The 25,081-nt window shown below is 40.7% G+C and overlaps 1 protein-coding gene across 6 annotated transcripts; it reads right to left on the bottom strand.

Moving 5' to 3' along the window:
• Positions 1–721: 721 nt before the first annotated feature.
• On the bottom strand, positions 722–24,867 carry RASGEF1B (RasGEF domain family member 1B). 6 transcript variants are annotated; one of them, XM_085222508.1, is made up of 15 exons: positions 24,718–24,796; positions 20,736–20,919; positions 15,943–16,125; positions 14,767–14,889; positions 13,826–13,963; positions 10,509–10,721; positions 10,339–10,413; positions 9,145–9,240; positions 8,878–8,980; positions 8,113–8,192; positions 6,258–6,353; positions 4,884–4,979; positions 3,599–3,722; positions 2,844–2,916; positions 722–2,032 (listed from the first exon to the last, which is right to left on the bottom strand). In XM_085222508.1, the coding sequence occupies exons 2-15, from the start codon at positions 20,754–20,756 to the stop codon at positions 2,008–2,010; spliced, it is 1,446 nt and encodes a 481-aa protein (XP_085078634.1). In that variant the 5' UTR covers positions 20,757–20,919; positions 24,718–24,796; the 3' UTR covers positions 722–2,007. The 6 variants fall into 6 exon arrangements, with proteins under 6 accessions (XP_085078634.1, XP_085078635.1, XP_085078639.1 ...); XM_085222509.1 differs by having other exon boundaries at positions 20,749–20,919; XM_085222513.1 differs by lacking the exon at positions 20,736–20,919 and having other exon boundaries at positions 24,718–24,867.
• Positions 24,868–25,081: the final 214 nt, after the last annotated feature.

Below are 25,081 nucleotides of genomic sequence, written 5' to 3'. Positions count from 1 at the left end.
CTGAGTCATTTGAGAGGGCAGACTTTGATTTTTCTGTCCCTGTTAAGTACTGAGCATCTATCAGCACTGTACAGGGATTTTAAATACTGACTGAACACTCAATCCATAGGGTTAATGAGTCATTTTAACATCTCATTTCTGAGAGTTTGCAGCATTGTTTCCTTTAGAAGCTGGATATCTACACAAAGGTCATTTTCTCTCTCATTTGCTGCAGATAAGTGCTATTGCCTGTTTCCAAATCAATGGTTCAAAAACATAACAGAATCTTGGGATGTTCAAAACTGAAGAATAATAGAACAGAGGCTGCACAGACCCTATCCCAAAATACAACACACAGAGCCCATGCTCTAGTGGATGCTGCTTAATGCTATTTCTCCTTTAGGGTTGTAGAGAGAAAGGCTGGATAGCCCTCACCTGATGAAAGCTGGGGTACAAATGTGTGAACTGAAGAAGCAGACTTCTTTCAAAAAGTTGGCCTCTTCTTCCTCCTCCACCCTAACGCACCAAATAGGAGGGCACTTCCATAGCTGGTGCTTACAGAACATGCAGTTTATCAATTTCCAGCACCTTGTACTAGCAGACAGACAGTAGGTAAGGTCAGTATGCATTCCTGCTGATGAAGACTACTACAGCACATTCTTAAAGAATTCAGAAGTTAATACCTGCCTGAAAAGGGATAGACAGAATACTGACTTAAACATCAGCCTTACCTGAAAACAGATGCAGTGCAACAAATAGATATCTTTATTCTTTTTCTTAATAACAGTGGTAGGATAATTGCAAATACCTGTTTTGCCAAGTACTGCTTATACTTAGTGATTTCGCATCCAGGGTGATCTACAGCTACAATTTCTTTCCCCCCCTTGGTTTTTCCTAGCATAAATAGAGTGGCTACGTATTCAGAGCTACTACAAACTTATTAGGTGTGTAACACAGTGAATTACTTCACAGAACAGTAACCCATAAAGCAAACAAGACTGCTTTGTTCACAGATGTACTTGGGAAGAAGCCTTGTTGGTTTTTTTGTTTCTTCTTTTTTTTTTGCATCTTGCTAACTCCATCAAATTGGATTCCATTGTTATCCTTCCAAAAAATGCAATTATAAAAATGACTTAAAAACATACTTTCATATGTCAACATAGTTTGTACATCTGTTTCTCAGAGACCATTCTAGAAAAGTCAGATTGTTCGACCTAATATAAGAAGGCCAAATATGGAAAATTAGAGTAACAAATCTGTATAGTAAAAACAAGAATGTCTGTAGCATGTAGTGGTTAGTTGTAAACAACTGAAAGAAAGAAAAAACCTCTCTGTAAGTTGTAAAATAGTCCACGCTACATAGCTACTGCATTTTTTTAGCAGGTGTTTGTTCTACCACAGTCTTAATTTTTAATACTTAACATATTTTTTAATAACTTATGATGAGTTTGCCTGCCAGCAGCCAACTCAAAAACATAATGGAAAAAGAAAATAGCCACCGTTACAGTGGTGGAGAGAAACTTTCCCCAGCAGCCAATTTGTTGTGTCCAGTCCTTTCCCTTGTTGGCAGTCCTGACCAGAGTTCCTGGCTATCTTCAGCTTATCAGGAAGTCAATGCGGACCTGGGTTTCCACTGTAAGTACAGTGATTTTTTTTTCTCTTCTATAACATCATATCAGCTCTGCAGAGTCCCCGTAGCAGCTAGTTCCAGCATGAAGAAGGGAAAAAATATTCCATCCAGGTGTGGAATGATTCACGGGCGGCATCTGAGCTCTTCAAAGGTTTCTGTCAGTGCTGTCCTCAATCAATACTGAAGTTGAGAGTGGGCTGTGATTTAATCTCATCTGTCTGGTACGAGAAGCTGCCTGTTTGTTCTTGAGTTAACTTGTTTCATCTTTGTTGACAAGTTATCTCAACTGACTGCACAGTTTTCATTCATCACATTGAATGCCACTCGGTGCACAAAAACATAAACTACACCATGCCCCTTGGTGAGAACAGCATTAGAAGCAGCAGCCATCCCATGCATTAGACTCTGCCCAGAAGCGTTGATCTGAAAAGAAGAGGGAAACGTGAACAAAACAGCCATTAGAATGATGTAAATCTCCTCAGATAGTTTCAGAGTGCCTCAGATAAGGATCCTGTGAAACTGAGGTTGACGTTATTACAGATCTGCTAGCCCACAGACTTTCTCTGTCCACCTCGCCTCTGTGTGGAATGCACACACTATTTAATTCTATGTCTCTACCTATGCACGTGATCAGTTTTCTCTGCTTCCAGGAGTAAACCCCCAAAAAAAAAAAAAAAAGCCAATTGACAAAGAAGAAGCTAAAACAGTGCCATAACAGTTCTCGTACCTTTCTGAAATTAGTAAAATGAGAGAGTTGACTCATCTATGTTCAGCCAGCAGTGGAAGGAAAGCTAGTAGTTGATTCAACTTATTTTTCCCAGACTAGACTCTAAATCATTACCTGGTTTTGTGAATACATTTGACTCAGGATCATCTTTGTGATCTCTGAAAAACTAGGTGCAGAAAGGGATACAGTATCTCCAGAAAGGGCTGCCTGAAAACCAGAATTCTCTAAGCTCAGAAAGTACTTTTTCTACACTGAGTAGTGTAAGAAATTAAGATACTCAGTTTCTTCTCTTGATTCCCATCCTCTTAAGGGAAAGAAGCTTTGAGAAGGCTACAGATGAAAACTGTGCTCATTTTTCCAAGAGTTCCGGAGCGAAAGGGTGATTTTATGCTGATGCTGAGACCCATCTGTTCAAACGCATAGTGTGCCATTTGGTTTTAACTGTTAGATGCTAGCTCCAGATCCTATTCTCTTTATTTATTGATGTGAGTAACCTTTGACACAAACCTCAGAGTCTTCCATCTGTCCTTCTCAACGTGATTCTCAGGACTTTCACTCTCATAGGAAGCCAAGTAAAGTGCTGCAATCACAAGCAAATACAATACATTAAGTCTACTGGCATTTAAAAATCTGCTCGCCCTGGAAAATGGATAGAAGTTGGAAGTTAAATGAAGCAGGCTTACATTACCCATCCCTCAGATTAGGGCTACAGAATCCCATCATAAAGTACAACATTGCTTATAATTACATCCAGACAATACTAACAAAAAGTGTAGAACAAAGACTGCCCTGAAGGGGAAAAAAAAAAAAAACAAAAACAAAAACAACAACCCAAAAAGCCAGTCTGAACTGAAAAGCATGAGAGGAAGAAAACATTCAAAAGGCAAAATTGAGCCTAGGGCCATGGTGCTTCATAAGAAACCATCCAAGTTCCAATTTCCTTTCTCAAGCAGCACCCTTTTAAGTGTCCTGAAAGTCCATATAAATAAAGTTCAAATGATATTTACAGAGTCTGTATATCAAATCAAGTATTTTCATTCCATTTCAAAGAAAAGGTCACAGTCAATTTTCACAGACCATGTGTACTTAAAAAGAAAAACCTTATTTTCTCTCTTATTTGTAAGGGAGAAGCATTTTTTAAACTTTCCAGACAGAGATGTTTCAGGTCAAATTCTTTCTAAGAGGAAGCAATGGCCTAACAAGGATAGAGACAAAACAATAGCCTGTGACACTGGATCTGTAGGAATTCCAGGGCTCCTTACCATCATCACTGAAGACTGGGACAGTGAGCAAATACTGCAGAATCTTCCGATCCCTTTCAAATGGACACTCCACTTGCTTCCATGACATAAATTCACTGACTTGTTTTGCCAATTCCCAAAACTTCTGCCAGAGTAGAACAGGATATGAAGATGTCATATACAGGAGGGTATTATTTACCTGAACATATTTTAAAGAGTGAAGAGATCCCAGTTTCAAGTCCAAGGCTTGGGAGCTTGCTAAATTTTATACATGACTTAACCGAACAACTCTTGTGTTTCTATTTCAACCTGGAATGACTTCCCAATTCTCAGCTCTGGTGAAATTGTTGTTGTTTATGAATATAAATAGCACATCATGATCTGCACTCAATTTCCTTTCACATAGCTGATAACTTCTACACTCAACTTCCACATTTGATGATACTCATTGTTTGCCTGTTGCACAGTGAAGTATTTAGTAATTTTCACATCAAGTGCTTCACACTGACATTTGGAAATCCAGATGTTCCATTTCAAGTTAATCAACATGAAACACTCCATTTTCTTGTTGCAAATCGATGCCAAAAATAAAAATTCTCCAGTGGTGCGTTGATGTCACTCACTGATAAGCTCTTTCAATTAAGGTTTAGCATGCCTCAAGGGTATTTATACTATGTGAAAAAAGACATTCCAGACCACCAAGCCATCTAACTTTAGAACCAGGCTAATTGAGGCTGACTACAAGAAGTGAAATCAGTGTAATTTTGTGTGAGTGACCCAGGCGTCTTTAGAACAGATAGCACTAGGAAAAAAACAAATCATGGGAGAATCCACAGATAAGAAATATGAAAGTAAAGACAAAAGAATTACTGAAATGGACTAAAAACTCCTTCATTGCTCTTATATCACACAGTTCTGTGACTCACACATAAAAACACCACATGTGTATCTTACAAGGATGAACTTGCCTTTTACTTTGGAGTTCTAAAAAAGACCAAAAATACTAATTTCTAAGATTATTGGTTGACCATAAACAAATGTATGAGTTGAAATATTTAGATAAATTTGAGTACTGGACAGAAGTTCTGAGTTTTCTAACTAAAAACCTATGACTACTGAATTGGTTTCTATAAATATTCAAACTCCACCATAACTGCACTTTCCTCACTCCCGTGAGAAGAAACAGATGTACTCCAATTATACACTAGAATCCAGTGGAAGCTGAATCAAGATCTGCCTTGAGTTTGCCGCTGAAGTGGTTGATGGTATACAAAAACCCCACTCGGTGCCACAGTGGTCTACTTACTTCAAAATTGACATGACCATTTGGAAGACGATTGGCACAACCCTCGTTGAGGAAGTAAATATCTTTGATCAAGAGGCTGAAGAATGGTATCACGATCTAAGGAAAGAACAAAATTACTCCCAGACCGGTGCTGACTAGAAATATACTGCTCTGCAGAGAACATTCAAAAGAAGTCAGGTGGTACAAAAGCTAAGCAAAATACCATAAAATAAGATCTGCACTATTTCTCTCTCCTTTCACTGAACAAAAATTCTGCATGCGCTACATTTTATAATGCGTAAAGTTCTTCTATGAAGAAAGTTCTCCCTTGGATGGTAAGCTAGACCATGTAGTGTCCTTTCCAGCTTTGTGTCAAACTACTTCTTCCATTATCTTCAAGTTTTCTTGGCATGTGGTTCTCTCAAGGTCAGAACCAAAGCACTTGTTGGCACTCGATTGTTTGCTCACTGCAGCTATGAGGTGTGCTTAGAAAAACAGTAAATGACTTTTGAACTACAATTCCCTAAGTTCAAGCAAGTCTTGGCACCGACTGGCTCAAGCACAGACCACAACTGAACAAACCAAACTATTTGTCTCTGGAGAACATTGTAACATTCTTACGTCCTTCAAATGACTGTATTTTAATTTGCACACAAAAATTTGCATAGCTGTACATCCTTACAGCAACTGGAAGTAAAACAAATGTCACCGTATCTACCTCCAAGCAAGACTTTGCTGCAACATTTCATGATGTGTGAGCTTTCTCTGAAGTCTTAAAACTCATCTTACTCTCAAAAAAAGTATCTGATGAACAAAACTGCTTCTATGGGTGGCAGCTAAGAATGGGTGGCTCCTTTTCACAAGAGCTACAAACGCAATTCTGGATTCATGTGCAATGAAATCCACTTTACTTATCAAAAGCTAATTTATTTTGAAGAACAAAGAAACAAAGCCACCCCTGTTAATGCATAATTTGCAGCAAATCCAAAAATCAGTGAGGGGGCATTTTAACTCGCTGTTTCCCACTAATAACCGATTCAGTTCACCTTCTCGAGTAAGAAACTCTAGAGTTTATTTAATGCTCATCTAACACTGTACAGGAAAGGGACTCCAAGGAATCTAGATTGAAGATTTGTCTATATTTCAGTTATTGAATGTCTTTCTTTCCTTAGTAGATTGTAAAGCAATTTAAAACCGAAAGATGCCCAGTTGTGTCTCTTTGAAACCACTGGTTATTCTTCCTGTGTCTAGTTTGTCCTCATCAGCACTTCTCCTTATCCTTCCTTCAGCAATTATCAGCACCTCTGAACATCAGAATCCGCAGAGAAAAGCTTACCATGCAACTTAACGAGCTTATTTAATCTCTGCCCATTGTCAAGTCATTTGTGAACATACCTTCTCTCTGTTGCTATGAGCTGTCAAAGATCTTTGGGTGGCTCCACGCAGAGCAGTCCGGTAATTATAAAAATTGCTAGAAGGGTCCATCTGATGCTACAAAGCATGAAGAAATGTAAATAATGAGCTTCAGAGAGCCAGTGTCATCACCAGACACAACATCTTTTCACTTGAGCAACTGTTTCAAAAAGCGAGAGCTTTTAAAGAAGTGGGGCATCTCTTCATTTGTTCCTTCAATCAGAAGAGAAGCATGATTTAAAAAAAAAAAAAAACATTCACTCAGCACAAGAAGGGATTGAATACAAGTTGGCAGCAAGGAAACAAAGGCAGGCATCATAGACCTTTTATTTTCTTCTCCACCAAGAAGTTGGCTCATCTTTAACTCAAAAGCCAAAGTTGTGAACTAATATAACAGCGGGTCTTAGCAGTAATATTCTGCTTTTCCTAAGTATGCAGATTTCTCAGAGCTGACTCAGCTGCAATGGCAGAGGAAGATCAGGTAGCTAAACCTGATAGTGGTCAGGATGACTGTACAGATCACAAAGCATGTTCTTAACCAGCAGAACCCAGCCCGCGTAATATGTTTGAATGAAGTAGGACTGTGACAATAAGAGCTGATTAAGAGCTTTGACACAAAAAAGGCCATCTCCCACCCAAGGATGCAGGAAGTAAGAGTGCTTCCCGTGAAGTTTTAATCCATTGTCAGAGCACAAGTCAAATCTCTTGATACTAATAAACACCTCGTGCTTGTGTCATGAACATTACACTGCCTCTGTATCACTTATAGAGTGAGTTAAACAATTGCTATATAGACCAAGCTAATTAACCTGTAAATTATTTCCTGAGTATGTCACAAATTCATATATTGCTGGCCCTACACAATCTTTGCCAAAGGTCTCTACTACCTGAAATTAATTGGCAATCAATCAAGATCAATTTCTCTGAATGGACAAAGCAGCTGTCTGACAGCTAAACTTCATTTTCAGAGAAAGTGCATTAGGTGAATCAACGCCAACCTTCCCTTATATATTTGCCTTTCAAGAGTTTATCTATTTTAATTATGAAACTGCCATTTAGAAGGTGGGTTTTGGAAGTAGATAGACAATTACTTCCTTTTACTCTTTTCATGTTGAAAAAGCACAGGACAGCTGAGAGATTCTTATTACACTCTCTGGAATTTCCATTAATCATAGAATCACAGAATCGTTAAGGTTGGAAAAGATCTCAAAGATTATCTAATCCTACCACCAACGTTGCCCACTAAACCAAGTTCCTTAGACCACATCAACACATTTCTTAAGCAACTCTAGTGAAGATGACTCCAACAACGCCCTGGGCAGCCTTTCGAGCCTGATCACCCTTTTGGAGAGGGTGATTTTTTCCTAATATTCAACCTGAGCCTCCCCTGATGCAACTTCAGGCCATTTGTCCTATCACTAGTTAACCCAGAAGAGGCTGACCCCAACCTCATCACAACCTCCCTTCAGGTAGTTCGTAGAGGGTGATAAGGTCTCTCCTGAGTCTTCAGACTAAACAATTCCAGTTTCCTCAGCCACTCTTCATAAGACTTGTGCTCCAGATCCCTCAGCAACTTCACTGCCCTCCTCTGGACACACTTCAGAGCCTCCATGTCTTTCTTGGACTAAGGGCCCAAAACTGAACACATTTCTCAAGATGCGATCTCACCAGAGCTGAGTACAGCAGGATAGTCATCTCCCTGCTCCTGTTGCTTACACTATTGTGAACAAATATATACTAAATCAGACTTGTCAAAAAGCAGCCAAACTTTCACTTCAGAGCAGTTGAAAGTAGCATGCTAACAACAGCCACGCGTCCAAGTATTGGCTGAACTTACCTCAAGAATATCAAATTTGGCAGTCTTCACTTTTGCCCATGTTTTCTTTAATCGAGAGACAGGACTCATGTTCATGCCAGCTGGATGTAAGAAAAATTGTTTGAACATTTTAAAATCTTGGAGATTATTTAAGACTGTTAAGTATTTCTAATATAGAGGAGCTATTAACAATAATACATATTTTTAGAAGTCAGATTATTTTGTTAAAAGTCCAGAGATAAAAGCACATCGTAAACAAAGATCAGCATATTTTGCAGAAAAAAAGGTCTAACAAAATATTATGACGCTATTTCACATGGTCTTGTTAAACATGAATATGCAGTAAAAAGCCAAATTGTCTCAACTCTACCTTTTACAAATTTAATGGAAAATTCCATGTACCTGGGAAGTTTTCCCATTTCAACAAATACTCCCAATAGCTTCCTATCAGATATAAAGGTCTGTAATTTTCAAACCACTTGGAGATTGTGGTGCTGTAGAAACTATGGAAGACATCAATATTCCATATTACAGGAGTTTCTATTTCAACTTAGCATTAAAGTCTGGTTCAAAAAGTGGAGATCTAAGAGTTACGATGAAAACTACTCTGTGATATACACTAAAAAGTAAATAATTTCTTACAGAGGTAATACTACAATACCATTTAGCAGTTCGCTGCCACTTCCCCTCCCAACTGCATGCTAAGTAGCAGACTTCTGTAGAAAGTATCACACTTCATTTACTCAGATTGAAACAGGGACAACATGTCTGAGGATGCATACTTACAAATAATAGCCATTAAGGAGTTAAAGTTCCCAATGTTAAAACATTCCCGTGCCACATCAATGAAATACTCTATCACTCTTGCTCTGTGCTTCTTTTTCACAGGCTGCAAGAAACGCATGTGCTTGTGATTCTTTAGCAGGAAACAGCACTAACACAGCCCCAAAAGAAACAACACCCATTCCCATCCCAAGAAGACATCACCACAGCAAAAAAGACTCCACAGTTCTGATGATTAAACAAAACATTTTAGCAGAAGTCCTTGCTCACCATACAGATTTCTGTTGCAACCAGGTAACTGAGTCTGTTAAACCATTCCACATATGCTTCCAGGTTACGGCTCTTCTTTCGATCTCCGTAGCAGCTCTGAAGAGGAAAAACATCAGTTTTTACTACAATACTCACCAAGAGGGACCTTTCAGCTTTTTGTCTTGCCATCTTAAGACAAAACTTAGAGGGAAAGCAGAATTGACAGTATCACTTCTCAAGTATGATACATACTTCTGAGTATGTATCACTTCTCAAGCTGTTGACCCAGTGAGGCACTCAAGGGTACTCCCACCAGCATGCTTTGAGGTATCAGGATAGACATAAGCAAACAATGATAAGTATCTGTTTAATATTAAATTAAATAAATTAAAGTAACTTTGAGATACCATCTCACAGAAAAACAAAATATAAGCTTGAGTCATAGAATTTTATAACAGTTTGGGTTGGAAGGGACATGTAAGATCATCTAGTTCCAACCCCCTGCTATAGGCATGGACACCTTCCTCTAGACCAGGTTGCTCAAAGCCCCATCCAGCCTGGCCTTGAATGCTTCCAGGGAGGGGGCATTCACAGCATTGTTGGGCAACCTGTTCCAATGAGTCATCCTATTCTGTTGGTGAATTTTAGGCTGGATGGTAATTCTAGCATTAGCTGACTCCCTTTTGTACAATTGAAGGAGCATAAATAATCTTGATGACAGTACCCAAAGAGATAAAACTAGCAGTTACCTAAAAATATTCATCTTTGTTCTTCATCTTATTCTGACCTAAAGCTCCCCGCTTGCTTTTTTCAATGGCTGCTCTACCTTCAGTTTAGTAAAAGGAAGAGCAGGTGTTCAAAGTGAGTAATGTAAAAGCTAAAGTTAAACTCAGCTTTGTGCTGTAGAACACAAAGGTCTCTGGAAGAAAACATTCACAGGATTAAGTTTTCCCTTAGTCTAAATAAACAAACAAACAAACAAACAAAAAAACAGCGAATGAGTTAGACTGATGCAATTTGTGTGCTGGGTTCTGGAGCGCCTGGAGATGTGCTCCAGGAAGAAAAAACATTGATGAAACAAAATTGTTAAGACAAATACTAAAGCATTTTTGTTTTAAAGCCTGCTTCTGTTTGTCCTCACTTGCAGTTCACAAGGCATTTCAATTTAGGATGTTAAATGTCACATTTCAGAGCTGCTCCAGATCTCCAAATTACCTTGTCATTATCCAAAGGATCCTTTTGCACAAACGCCTGGACAAATTCTTCTGGTCCAATATAATTAAGTCTCTCCTAAATAAAGCACATAAGCAATAAGTCAGATCCTCCGTTAACTTGTATTTCAAAAGGAGAAGGATAAAACCACACTGGAAAAAAATAAAACTCACAAGCTCTATGTGTGTCAGCTGCTGAGCTAATGTGTAGGGATCATTGCAGACAGTGATTATGTCCCTCTGGATGGACTGTGGCTTGGTCTTTAAGACTGTGAGGCGATCTGTGGACGTTGCATTGATTTTTGCAAGTACTTCCTCATACTGGCTAACAGTCGCGAGCTTTCGAAGCAAGTTCTGGAGGAGCTGCTGGACGTTCTTCCGATACATCTGTGACATGAAACAATCGAAAGACGTTCTCAAGACAGAAGAGGACAGTATTAAAGTCTGCATGACACCAAAGCAGATTGATGCTCTGTAACAGACCCCCAGTGGCCCCTCTTCCAAATTCCAGACACCAGCCTACAGCTACTGATGGAAAATATAAGTAGTTGAAAAAATGAGCATCCAAAACCTACTAGCAGCAAAATACTGTGTGATCAAACACATGAACTTCTCTCATATTCTAATGAATTCAACCTTCTCTCCAAAGCTGCTATAAGTATTTCCAAATTTAACCAAATAAGCAGCACTATTTTGGGTCAAATTCATTCTTGAGGTCAGTGGTATTCAACCAAGGTTGAATTTGGATTGTACTGTGGTAAATAATTGCATTCTGGTGTCTATGTGTTTTGATTTTCTATAGACAAATGTGCCTCACTGGCCTTTTTCCTTTCCCATTTTTTTGAAGCATGATCTAAGAGAACTTTATGAAGTGTGTTCTTGTTCAACTGGTAAGTGACTGAGACCAAAAATGCATCTGAAACTCTTCAGATGAACATTGGCTTGTTGTGGAAACCACCTAACAATCAGTGGGTTAATCTTCAAATGAAATCAATAAACCTAATATGAATTTTGTGGTTTATGCCAACCCAGAACTGATAACCAAACTAGGGAGACAACTGGTGAATTTCTGAAGCTGAACTACCTGAATTCTTGTGTGGCGTGACCACACAAAAACAAGGCAACTTGAAGTCTTAGCCTGCAGTATCCTGTTCCTTAAACTCGTAATTGAACCCAAAACATTACACACTCCTCTTTCCTGGTAGATGATACTTAAACAAGTTTACCTTGCAGTTTATTTGGACACCTTCTGACTAACTTGTCTCTTAGCTCCTACAGTGATGCAGCAACAAGAGTTGTGAAATTAGGAAGATTTAATGATGATAATCCTAAACTCAAGTCTATTTTATTTTATTTAAATTTAAGTTCTTTTTTTAAAAGAACACCACTTTCCATTTGCACCATACCTAACAAGTCTTGTACCTGCTAATAAAAGGAACAACGCTGATATTTAGTTATATTTTAAAACTTCTGAGAACTGAAAAGCACAGGAGTGGCTTTGATGTGGCTTTGCATCTACCTATCAAGTGTTTTTACAGAAAAAGACACTGAGCAGCATTTTCATGGAACTGATCAGGCAACTGGAGGCAATGGTTGATGTGAAAAGCTCCGTAAGGCCTAACTTGAAAAAAAGGTCAGTTAAGCAATGAAAGGGACTAAAACAATATCTGGAAATATTTCATGTGCATGACCACTCAGGACAGTGAGAGGAAATGTGGCAGGAATGGCAAGAAATATAGAGATTTAAAAAGACATATTAAGAAATCAATAATAATGTTTCAATATCCTATAGATTTTCTTGGTGGAGCAATATCTTCATATGGTGAATGGTTTTAGCTGGATTCTCGGTGATAGCTCTTAGCACTGGAGCACAATAATTCAGAAGTGGAATAGGAGGCTACAAAGTAGGTGAACTGGAACAGGCTGTTTCAAATTAATAACTCCCAAAACTAAATCCAAGCAATCTGCAGAAAAGCAGGACCAAGGAAGTTGCTGTTTGCAACTTGTGAACATGCAGTTCACAATAATGCAAGTCAATTTACTGCAACGCTTGTTTTCCCTTTATTGTTCTAAGGGAAAACTTGAAGACACATGGATGTGCAGCATGGAAGGTAGGCAAAGTTGTAGCTCCTTGTCAGAGTAAGACTGCTGCCCACAGATCATTTTCTAATAGCTTGTCCGGCTTCTGCCTTTCTTTTCAGTAGATGATTTTCCATCTTACTGCTTCTCCTCAATCTGAACATCAGTTCCTTATCTTCCTATTAAAAGAATATCAACAAACAAAGCAACACTATGGGAAAGGTACCTCCATGGCAAAAGCAAACCTGCTCTGTCCACAGTCCAAAGTCCCCTTTAGAGATATCTAAAGCAACTCTAAACTTGTGTTTGCTCTTTTTCATTTATACTCCATACTGCATCTCAGTCCCCTTACCTCTCTTCTTTGTTCCTCCTCTCCTTCACATATGGAATTTCAGATACAGAAATGTATCTCAGCTTCCAAATAACTTTACGTTTGTTCTTTTCCATCCTTAGTGGAAGTCTCTCAAGGTCTTTTCAGGCTTTGGCAGCATTCACAACTCCTCCCAGTAGAGCTTACCTATTGAAGCTTGTTAACAGGCTGTTTGCTGCTTGTCCATATCATTATTTAACAGCTTATGTATGTAACATTAAGCTGAGGAAGGCTAGAAACATGATGCCATTTAGCAATTGCTCTTTGTGTTTATAGCTCTTCCAAATGCCACTCCAATGTCTTTTGCAATCTTGAAGTTGTGCCAGCTACAAGAGATGCTTGTCGAAACCTTGTTAACTGCCTTTCCACTAAGTGAAAATAAGCCTTGAATTTAGTTGAGTTTATTTCAGTACTTAAAAGACAAGTATCAATTAAACGACAGAGCATTGCATAAGACCTCCATGAAACTACTTTGGCCTGAGAACCAGCACTTAGTAAAAGATGAAGTGATTTTCTCATGTGCTGCTTTCAGAAGAAGGAATACAACAGACTGAATCCAGATCCAATCCTTTAAACACGAGATGATTCTTTTTGATCCAGTTTTTCTTTTAAAACTTTTTCCCAAGCCTGCAATAACTATTCCACTGACATAAAGATCAGAGGCCTGATTCCAGCAAATGTTACTCGCACCACACAGGTAGGGATTTCCCAACGTCCAAAAATTCCCAATACTCTATCTGGCTTCTTCCAAGCAAAATAATTAAAAATGAAAAATATAAACCTCCACAAAATTGTGCTTGTCTGCACACTGTGTGATTGTTTCACGGTTTTAGGGATGGGGAGAACCCTGTCTCTGCTTTGAAGAGGATCTGCTTTTGTTATAAAGTTTCTTCTTAGACTAGGTACGGGAAAGCACTTTTTGCCTTCAAGAACCATCATAACAAGTTAGCTTAATCTCCCAGAGCCATACCATGTTATTAACAATAACAAATGCACAGTATCAAAGCATTTTATCCAATAACTCTGTTCACAGGCAACTTACCTCATCACCACTGGTTATTCTTTGTGCCAACTCCTTTAAGTTTCTCATCATTCTTTCATCTCGAAAATCATAAGGAAATGTCTCTGTCCATTCCGTCAAGAGCTGCAGGATTTTGGGAGCAATTTTTCGTATTCGGTTCTAGTTGAAAATACAAAGGAGAAGCATTATGAGAAAGAACAATACACAACACAGCTAACCCAAAAGAAATAGAATTCCTTTCTGCAGAATACAACGGAGCGTAAGGGTATGAAGGTCAGTTAATTTTTTAAGCTTAACTTAAATCTTCATTGAATTACAGGCCAGAGTCAATACCCATTAAGGCCAATGAAAAGCTTAAGTGGGCTGGAAATTATGTCCCAGGTAACTAGAAAATCTTAGAATATCTATATCCATATGCTTTCCCTTCATTATTAGAATGAACACAGAAAAAGACGTACATTAGTGGTTCCGTAATTTATGACTATCAACTATCAAAGTGGTAAGCATCATTCACCACTTATGTATGTATGTACAGTACATCGCAGGGAAAAACTGGGGCAAGGATTCAAGTATCTTAATTTGTGTTATTTTCTGCTGGCAAGGCTCTATTACAACATCCACATTCTGTTTCCTTTTCAATATATATTGTATGAATGCACAGGGAAAAAAAAAAAAAGCAGTCCCACGTAAGTGGCCAGCAAGATAAGTCACTCCACAAAGACTGAAACAAGAATGCACACATCAGTGAAACGTTTCCAACATTTTGACATTACACATTAATACATTAGGAACACTGAAACACAGAAGCAAACATTGCAGAATGTGCCATTAATAACCATCACTTTTATTTCTGTCCCTCGTATTGGTAAAATGAAAACTGTAGCAGCAGCAATGCACACTGTGGACACTTCTCACAAATGTTAGTGACTAAAGGTCAGATTCTCAGAGTGAGTGATTATTACCTTGTCCTGGCCAGGCTCGCTCAGTCTCTGTTGCTCAATGCACAGATGGCAAACTTTGGCCATAAGTTCATAGGGATGCATGAACAAGCGTGAACTGAGAAGGAAGGTGAAGATGTACGTCCTCTGCAAAAAAGAGAAAGACAGACCAAGGGGTAAGTCACCACCATTTTATATTTTCTCTAAATCTGCTCCTGACAAATCATTTTAGTATCTGCAGAACAAAACTGCATTTGGCTGTAAGGAGTGCTATTACTACAGCAATAATCACTTAATTGAACACTTGTCATTGCTCCTACTCAGTGCTGTACCATCATGCTTGAGCCAAATTAGGCAAGATTAAACCAAAACAAGGCAGGACTGGGCTGGTTTAACTCTGCTTTTATACACTAGTAAGTGTTCTTACAAGACTAGTACTTGAAATTACCCAGAATCTCAGCTCATCTCCCTTGCTCTACAGTACATCTCTGCAAGAGCCAGTGCCCTATGGCATAACTCTTTCTAGCCCAACAAGAGAATAAGATTAATGCTGCCAGTCCAATCTACGTTGACTATCAACACAGATATTCTTTGTTCCCATGCTTCTCTAGATAAAGCAATCAGTCCTCACACAAAGTTTAATTTTACAGAACAAATAGTAACTCATTCTGGGACTAAAAGAAAAGGTTCCTTATTTTGCCTCAGCTTTCTACATATAATTACTTGAACTCACTGTGAGACGTATATTCGAATTATTCAATCCACTCCCATGACATCTACCACAAAATCTACAATGTTCCAGTTCTCAGAGCTTGAAACATACAGTGTTCGACTAATCAGTACATAAATAGCTTCGTTTTTAAATTTTACACTGAGCATTAGTAGATAACCAAGAGCTTAAGGACAGTTCTGTCTTGGAGCTGTAAGGGTCCTGTCTCAGAATTGTAAATTCATCTATGAAATCAAGCAGAGTTATGTCTTCAGCCAGAGATTTTCAACAAAAAGTGACATAGTTCATCCCTTAGCCATCCTGTCCCCAAGACTTTTTGGTATCATTCTTCTTTTCTAAAAGATATATTAAAAAACCTCAAGGCACACATGCCTCTGGACAGGCCAAAGACTCTCAAATGACAGTTGTTCTCATGTCCAGTTTCTGCTGATTCTGAACAATGTGGTGCCAGTGCAACATCTCATACTTACATCAGGATAATAATCTACACTGGGCACTAAGTGCTGGATCAGAGCTTCCAGAGACCCTGATAAGAGGTTGTTATCGTGGTAGTAGAGTCCTCCACAGCCATCCTCTTTTGACTGATACAGGTTCCTGTTGTAGCCGCTGCTGTCAAACATTGCTGCAAAGGGAGGCGTCTGTGGCATCCTTTCCTGGAGAGAGACGCACACGGAAGAGAGAATTATTAGAAGGTGTGTTAGTGTTCTACACTCAAAAGATGGGATCATTCTAAAAAAAATAAAATAAAAAAAAAAAAGGGGAAACAAAACAAAAAACAGAATCACATCCTGGGTCAATTGCACACAGAAGTAGAGATAATTCCTACAGAGTGCGTCTGAGAAAAGCTGTAGTGCCCCTAAGCCACCATTGTGAGTGCAGATGCTGTTGCTTTTCTCTCCATTGTACCAAATCCTATTTGTGGAAAAGGTTCTCTAAAGCTGCAGACCTCAGCAAACCTCACTCTGTAAAGGCACCCAATTCTGAGAATAACCCCAATGTGACAGCCTGAAGATAAGCAGCACTCTGCCATCTGTGCGCTCCCAGCTTACAACAAAGCACTTTGCAGAGAGAGCTGGGTAGGGACGAGAAGCTATTAAGTTATTAGCTGGATTCCTGGAGACCTGAGAGCCAAAGCTTCCCTGCTGCTGGCAGCGTGGCTGCACAACTGAGGCATTCAAAACAGCACAAGACCAAGGGATTCGCTGAGTAAACAATAAGGGAAAGCCAAACTCTGCTGCAAGGACAGAGAGAGGGATGGGAGCAGAGCTCCTGCCCTGCATGACCCATACTAATCCCCTTCGCAAGATGCCAACAGAGATTTGCATCAAAATCGGAGAGTGTGTCTGAAAAGTCACATTAGTCACTGTGTGCAGCTGTTCAGCCAGGGAATTCAGTTCCTGCCAGCCTGATGAACTGGGGAGAAGTAAATCATAGGAAGGAAATATAAAGGAAATACACATGCTACAGTGTAAGAGTGCAAGGTGCAGGACTGACCAGGAAAGGGACTCTTCAGAAGGGTTTGCTGTGATGAGACAAGGGGAAATAGTTTCAAACTAGAAGAGGAGAGATTTAGATTGGATATAAGGAAGAAACAGTGGCGAGGCACTGAAACTGTCTGCCCAGAGATGTGGTCGAAGCCCCATCCCTAGAGGCACTCAAGGTCAGGCTGGATGGGCTCTGAGCACCTGATGGAGCTGTAGGAGTCCCTGTCCATTGCAGGGGAGATGGGCTAGGTGGTCTTTAAGAGTCCCTTCCAACTCAAACGATTCTGTGGTTGTATGATTTTATATAACCATCACCAACATGCATAGAGTTTGGTAGTATCTGACTTCATCAAAGGCTGAGGTGATAAAGCGGTTGGGGAAAAGCCCCCATTTCCGCCATATCACTAATTTCCACCATGATAAAAACCCAAACAAGTGAGAATCACAGAAATGTCTTCTCTAACTTTTTGTCTACATGTACAGTATATATGACTCCTCATTAAAATACCAGGTTTTCTGCATAAAATCAGTAGGCAGTGCCTAATTCTAATAACTAACTCCAGAAGGGATGAGATCTTTTTGAAGCTTGCAGTCCTCTAGCTCTTAGTACAACAATTACTCCCAGAACCATACAGATCTTTATCTTTTTTCCAGATAAAACTACCCTGCACATACAGGCACAGAGAGCCTCCCAGTGCCTGAATCAAGAGAAAAGAAAAATATCCTTACGTCATTTATAGATATCCTGATTCATAACACTAAAATAAAATTCCAAAAAGATGGCCCTGCAAGGCACTTATTAGCTTACTTGTTTGCTGTCTATTTCTGGAAGCTGCTGGATGGAGACAGTTCAGTTCTGTTTCAGTGAGATGCCAGGCTGCACAAGGGAAGAGATGTTCTGTATGTCCCAGGTTTGGACTCTGAGCATTTCACTTGTAAGTGAACAAGAGCCAGGATACGTTCTCCATGTGATGAAAAGGGATGATATCAAAGTGTGACAGAAACAAATATAGCACAGCCAACGGGATGATTCATACAACACATGTGGTTGTCCGGCAGGGTTCCTCAAGTACCCAGACCCTTTTGCTGTCTCTCAAAGGGAGGTGAAAATACAAAGCAGCATTGCTTAATTCTAAGAAGATCAGGAGCTAAATCCATAGCACCAACTCTGCCCTCAGAGTAGTTTGTATGGAATTGAAATAGCAGTCAGGGCACAGAATCTGGTCCAGAAAGTCTTGGTGTATACAGCAGATATATCTTAGTACCTGAAAAGATTAGTAAACCACAACAGTACACTATTTGACAATCAGAAAGAAAAGATGATTTGAATGAAAAACATCTTGAGAGTTAAAACGGGAACTTCTTACCAGAGATAGCATTTGGCTACGCAAAACACTTATTTTTCACCTCTCTTTTTAAAAAGGAAAGAAGTGTTGTTTTTTAAAGTTATTATTAAATTCCAATTTGATCTAACTTGAAGGAAAGAACAGTGGAATAATTTCCTGGCTAAGCAATGCTCTTCTGTGACAGAGAGCAGTCAGTAACCATGCACTGTGGAAAGAGAAATAAAACTTTTGTTTCCACAGCTGATATCATAACAGAGAACTTGAGATCTTGGGCATTAAGGAAAGTCAAGATCGCTCTGACTTCAAACAGCATTTGTAATGTGATTGAAGCACACCTCCTTATACACGCAGTGCTAACCTCAAACGTGCAATCACATCCCCACAGAGCAGCTTTGTCGTACACGTCAGAAACCCCAAACCACACATACAGAAGGATTACACTCCCCCAACTGTTCATAAAGGAGGCCGTTATAAACTTGGTCTACGGCAAAGGATGATGAATCTTAACAGTCTGCACTAAGATGGGAAAGCACGAGCAAGAAGCAATGTCCCTTGGTGCAAGATATAGGAATGAAGTACGGTTTAGGAGTTCAGCAATAACACTCAGTCTTAAGTATTTCTACAATGTTAGTGAAAATTGCACTGCTTTTTATGCACTGACTCCAGGATCCCCAGAACAAAGCATACCACACACAGAGGCTAACCTTTGCATTCCACAGATCCTGGGTGTGTTTGCTCTGTTTACAAAGCATATGAAAGGTGAAGTGAAATCCTACAGCTCAAACTGTTACAAAGATAAGAACTCTGAAAACTCCTCGATCAGCGTTTCATACACCTTACTCACAGAAACCACCATAGAATGGTTCTTGCTCAAACTTTGTTTCCTGCAATTCTTCCCTGACGTATCTTTGGTTTGTTGTACAATTCTGACTTCAACTTACAGTTCCTTCATTGTTTTTCTCTCAACAAATATTTCAGAAACACTTCTGATTAGCTTTATCTTGTATGCAGAGAGGATGGCAGAAGAAACCAGGTTGAGCTTTGAGCCCCTTATTCATCTTCACTGGAACTGCAGAGGGCGAACAATTTCGTAAAGCTCTCAAAATAACTGCCCAGGCAACAGTAGGCTGCAAATGAAAAACGTCAGTAAGCAAGAAAACAGACCAGGAAGTGGATTGCAATAAAAGGCATTTTCCTCCTGAATGCGGAAAGGAATGCTTTCTTCATTCTTTTTAAAAATAGAGCCAGCTGATATGTGGGAAGGTCAGATGCACTGCTGCTGACTGATAGCTCATGTATGAGAACTTTGGCACAGTAACCAGCCAGAGCCTGAATCACTCGAAACTGAAGTTCCAGGATCCTAGGAGCATTAAGCCTTCTTTGAATTTCTCAGTCTGCAAGGACAGGAAATGGAAGATAACCAAGAAGCTCATCCTGATACTGATGTGCTGAAGATCCACACCTCAAGGACCAGCCCCTCTTCCACCCTTTACCTGTGCTCTGCTTTCATAGGGCAGAAAAATCAATGTGAGCCCTTTTAACATTTTTCTTCAATTTTAGCTCATGACAAAACAGATCCTTCCATTAATGTGCTTGTTTCAATCTGTAAATCCCTTTGATAACCCCACATTCTGCTTTTTTTCCTATGTCAGAGGAGAGATTTAAAACACGAGCCACCCAAGTACCTGTTATCAGCATTACGATGGATTTGCACAGCAGAAACTATAAGTCACAAGCCTCTAAAGAGTCTAGAAAAGTTCAGTCTGCTGCACACTCCATGGTTATTCTGCACAGCTCAAGTGATTCACAGAGTGAATTAAATGGAAAAGCACGTGCAAAGGCATCAGACCAGCCAAAGCATGCAGTGAAATACCACCCATCTTTAGCAACAGACAACACACGAAGCTACTCCTTCCTATCCAAATTTATGAGCAAACAGCTGGACTTAAAGCAAAGAAGTTTCAGTACACAACCAATGCTGGGATCATGTTATTAAAAAAAAAAACACTTTTTTTTTTTTTTAATGTCCTAGGATGTATTTCCTTCAGAAAAAATCATTAATGGACTTTGCTCCAAGCACTTTCTTTAAAACCAAACCAACGCACAAGCTGAGTATGCCTCAGTCCTAAGAGTTATATTTAATTCAGTCACATATCATCAAGCAAAACAGACAGTTTATTGGCTGTCCAACAGAGAGCATTAAGAAATCAGCTGGAAATGCTGATGGCAAAATTCAGAGCTTTGAAATAAGAGCACAAGCATACTTAATGCAAAGAAAACGCAAGCATGCTACTCCTGCTTTCTTGTACTTGCTGAAACTGAGTGAGGTTTTCAGAGGCGCATTAATTGCACCCAGAGACATACAGAAGAGCATTGCCATATGTTCTATTTAGACTCTTGTAAAGCTCTAAACACCAAGGAGAAGAAGCTCACCCATGAATCCCACCTCTGCATGCAGGCAGCTGCACACCAGCTCCGTCAAGCTCCCTCCACCAGCTCCCTACAGCTCTATGGGTTGGAGCAGCTATCCATCAGCTGAGCTGCTCCCCATCAGCTGATGAACTCGTGCAGCTTGCAGTCAGGAGTTTTAAGGCGAACCAACAGCAGCGATGATTTCCTTCAAAACATCACGTTGGAAACAGTGATTCAGCAGGTGATTCACAGTGTCTCAGCTGTCAAGGAACGGAGAAGTGGGGTGGGGTGGCCAGCTGAGAGCTGATGCCATCCGTGCTATGCCATCCCCACCAGTGAATCAGAGCTCCAACTCTCCATCATTTCCATACCACGCTTTGTGCCTCCCACAAGCTTCCAACTCAGACTCTGCTCTGTTCCTCATGTAAGTGAAGAAACAGAAAATTGATGCTGTTGATGGAGTTGGGAGTGGCTTTCCCAACAGCCTTGAAAGATACAATCCATTTTATGCAATGAGCACATGAGCCTCCATAAGCTTAACCCACCTCAGATGACCGAGGCCAAAAAACCAGACTTTTATCTGCAAAGATCAGTGGTTAAGAGTGGACCTGAACCAGCTGACAGTGATAATGAGCTTCCTAACTGTTTACACGTGTCCACAGTCAACCACAAAAAGCATCATTTCAATGCCCAGACCTGGCAGCTGAGAGTCTGGATCTCCTGACTCTGCTAAAAACCCCTCACGTGGCTTTACTAGAGTCCCTCAGTTTCTCATTACCACATTCCTCTCCTTGACAGGGAGGGATTAGTGTGGGGTTACCTCCTTTAATTAAGTTTCAAGATCTTTTTTCAAAAGGGCACAGAAGGTGCATCACACCACTTTAATGCCAGGAGCATAGTTCTATCCATGAGCATGAAGCTCTCTTGACATGGTTCCTTCTTCAACCTCATCAAAACATCACAGAATCATGGAATCATTAAGGTTTGAAAAGACTACTAAGATCATCTAGTCAAACCCATTACCACGACATATTTTGAATTCAAAAGCTGTTTGCAGACATCCAGGCTTAGTCTTATGGCAAAACCTACAGCATGCCTAAGAAGAGAACATCATCCCTTTTCATAATTGTAACAGACAGACAGATTGTAATTTACAACAAGCTCTAATCATGTTAAATAACAGTACACATTAGTTTATTTAACTGGTTCTACCTAAAACCTCATCATCAAACATCGCTTTTCCATTTGGATGCTGGTTTGAGGCAAGAGATTCAAGTAATCTCTGGTTTTGCATTTAATGAAAACTGGTGTTTCCATGAATGGTACAGAATTTTTACCAGCAGTAACAGATCTACAGTTGGTTGAAGCAATCTGCGTAGAGTTTCTGCAGGTTACAAAGACAAACAAGCGAACTAAACGTAGGCTTAAGATAAAAAGGGCTAGTCCTATTCTGGCAGTTAAGGGCAAACACAGTTGTTCATCAAGCCAGTGGTACTTGCCTGATACCTCTGTATCTTAGCTGGATATCAATCAGATTTCTAAAGCAGAGATGAGTCACAGTGGAAGGAGGACCCTTGGGCTCTGCAACCAATCTGCTGCCTTGCCTTTGAAAGGTCTGCACCTTTCAGGTCAACACACAACAGATACGGCATTTAGCAAACACACACCAGCTTATGTTGTGAAAGGATGCTCGTAAACACTGGTAAAGAGCATTTCAATCTCTGAAGGATGTATAAGGGAAGATCAACTCACAGCCCCCTTATGGGCAGGTACCATCAGGTCAGCTTATTGCTTTCAAGCAGAAAGCACCTGGCCTGGTACCTGGTGAGAGCAATTATCTCCAGAAATATTCCACTCCCCAACCTGATTCAAGCATATTTATCCTCTGTCTTATTGGTTATGAATCTCAACACCTCAATGCAGAGAATTACGCCAACTCATAGCAACCTGGGCTCCTCTCTCCATTGGTGTGCGACCTGGTATTTCTGGCCCTATTGTCAAATGTGACAAGGTATAAGCAGAACACCTAGCCACATGGGAGGGGCAGGTGACACAGGGAACATTTTACTCTGGAGAGAAGATGTGTTTCAATGAATCAAAACCAAAGTATTCTGAGCACGTGGATCTGAGTCATGTTCTGCTATTTTAGGGCCACCTAGGGAAACTGAGCTCTATTGTTTCTGTGAGTCTATCAGCACATCAAGTGCAACCTACACGTGTTTCTAAAAGTAGGGATTTGGACTCTTTAATGCTTTTTCTCACAGCAGCTGTAATAGAGGAGAAATTAACGTTAGCTTTTGGCTGGAGACAGTCGTGGCCTCCTGATTGTCAATCACAGAATCATTAAGAGTGGAAAAGACCTCTAAGATCATCCACTCCAACCACCAACCCATCCCCACTATGCCCACTAGCCATGTCATGTCCCTCTGTGCCACGTCTCCAGGCTTTTGAACATCTCCACGGACAGTGACTCCGCGGCCTCCCTGGGCAGCCTGTGCCAATACTTTACCACACTTTTGGAAAAGAAACACTTCCTCATTCAGAGATTCCCAGAATCATTAAGGTAGGAAAAGACCTCCAAGATCATTTAGTCCAACTGTCAACCCATCATCACCATGCCCACCAAATCACAGATTTTCTCATGCAGCTGCAAAATGCACTCCGGAACTTCTGCTAGCAAGGTCTTTTTGCAGCCAAGTGTTTTTTAGGTGCTGTGGCTCAGTCCCACAAAACCACACCAAGCAAAGAATGCACGTCAGTGCACGCAGAGTACACCTGCATACCCGCCAACATTTTGGAAAGAATTCTGAAGTAGGAGCAAATGAAAGTTCTGTCTCTGTCATTGAAACACATCTGCTCCGTTACAGCAGAGAACATTTTTTGTGTACTGTCCATATGAACAGCAAAAAAAACAGTAGAGTGAAGAAAATAGAAACATGCTGAGTTAGACAGAATTAGTTTTTCATTTAAGAACACTGCATGAAGATACAAATAAACAGCTTAGATCATCTTTACCTCCAAAAGCCAATGGCTGTCTTGTCAAGATTGTACTTTAAACTAAATCTCCTCTGACAGCTCAGAGCTGAAGCTCTGACACTAATCTCTCCAAATGGGTGAGAAGGATCACAACAAATGAAAGGAGCTCTACAAAATGAACAAGGATGCAGTGGGAAGAACACACCCACGCTAAGACTGTGCCACCACAAACTTGCCTGTTTGTAAGTCACTGCACAGAACTCCTACCACATTTCATACCCGTGATGACTCTGTTAAAATCAGAACAGCTCAAAGGAACACTGCTCCAGCATTGCAGCACAAACTGACTGCAAACTCATGATGGTTCGGCGGTTGGACTAAATGATCTTGCAAAGGCCCTTTTCAACCATAATGACTCTATGATCCTAAAGAAAGAAGAAAACTTCAAAGCCCTTCAATTCAGAAAGGAAAAGCTCTGCAGCACGAACCATGCTTCTTATGCCTCTCCTCTCTGCGACACCTAGCGCTCGGTGCTCAGGAAAGCTGAGAGCCACAAAGCTTCCCTGCTATCAGCAGAGACGAGCATCTTCAGCCCCGAATGCCACAGAACTCTTTCACAGCTGATCAGAGGGCACCAGTTCTACTGAGTTTTAAGCATGAAGCCTGGTAGCAACTTTTCCAAATGGAACATCAAAACCGAAGAGCCCAGGTAGTAAAACGCAGCTGGAAGGACCCACCTGCTTGATACCGTCAGCTCTAAAATCGTAAGATGACACACAGCATAAACTGACAACGTAATCCATGCGCAACTCCTTCCTGCCTTCACCACCAGTTAAACAAGCACGTGAAAAGAAACTTCCAGGTTTTCAGCACACATTTCTCTCTGATGGGACTCCAGCCCCTGATCCATCAACACTTTCTATTTGTTTTCACAAAGATCTGGGTCTCACCTCCAGCCCTCACCTACCGCAGCACCGTGTCCCACCCGTACCACAACGGCACACATACACGCAGCCCCCAGACCCACCTGCAGCCGTCCGCCGGCACTCCGGCCGCACTGCGCCGCTGCCTCTGGCAGACACCGCTCTCCAGCGGCAGCGGGGCCGGCGGGAGGCGGAGCGCCGGAGGCGGAGCGGCGCAGACCTCGCCCCGGCGTCTCCGGGCGGAGCGCAGTCCGGCGGTGCGGAGGGAGGGCCGAGGGGGAGCGATGCTGCAGCGCCTTGGCTGCCGCGCTGGACGCTGCCCTGATCCTCCCGCTGTCCCCACGGCCTGAGCGGATTGGGCTTGCCCAGCATCTTCCAGGCGAGTAGCATAAGCTGGATCGAGCTGACCGTTTACGTGTGAAACTACGTACGAGCATCAAATCCCTCATTAATTGAAGAAAAACTGTC

This window comes from Meleagris gallopavo, chromosome 4 (assembly GCF_905368555.1).
Source record: "Meleagris gallopavo chromosome 4, MGAL_WU_HG_1.1, whole genome shotgun sequence".
Taxonomy (NCBI): Eukaryota; Metazoa; Chordata; class Aves; order Galliformes; family Phasianidae; genus Meleagris; species Meleagris gallopavo.
The sequence above is the reverse complement of the archived record's forward strand: the minus strand, read 5'-3'. Positions and strand labels throughout refer to the sequence as shown.

Bases quoted from the DNA above. Each gene is read 5' to 3' on its own strand.
- RASGEF1B (XM_085222508.1), bottom strand. From the start codon at position 20,756: ATGCAGAGGTGGGATTCATGG. The intron at 10,414-10,508 runs GTGAGTTTTATT...TGCTTTATTTAG, and splicing joins AGCTGACACACATAGAGCTT to GAGAGACTTAATTATATTGG. The intron at 8,193-8,877 runs GTAAGTATGCAT...TCTTACATCCAG, and splicing joins CTCCTTAATGGCTATTATTT to CTGGCATGAACATGAGTCCT.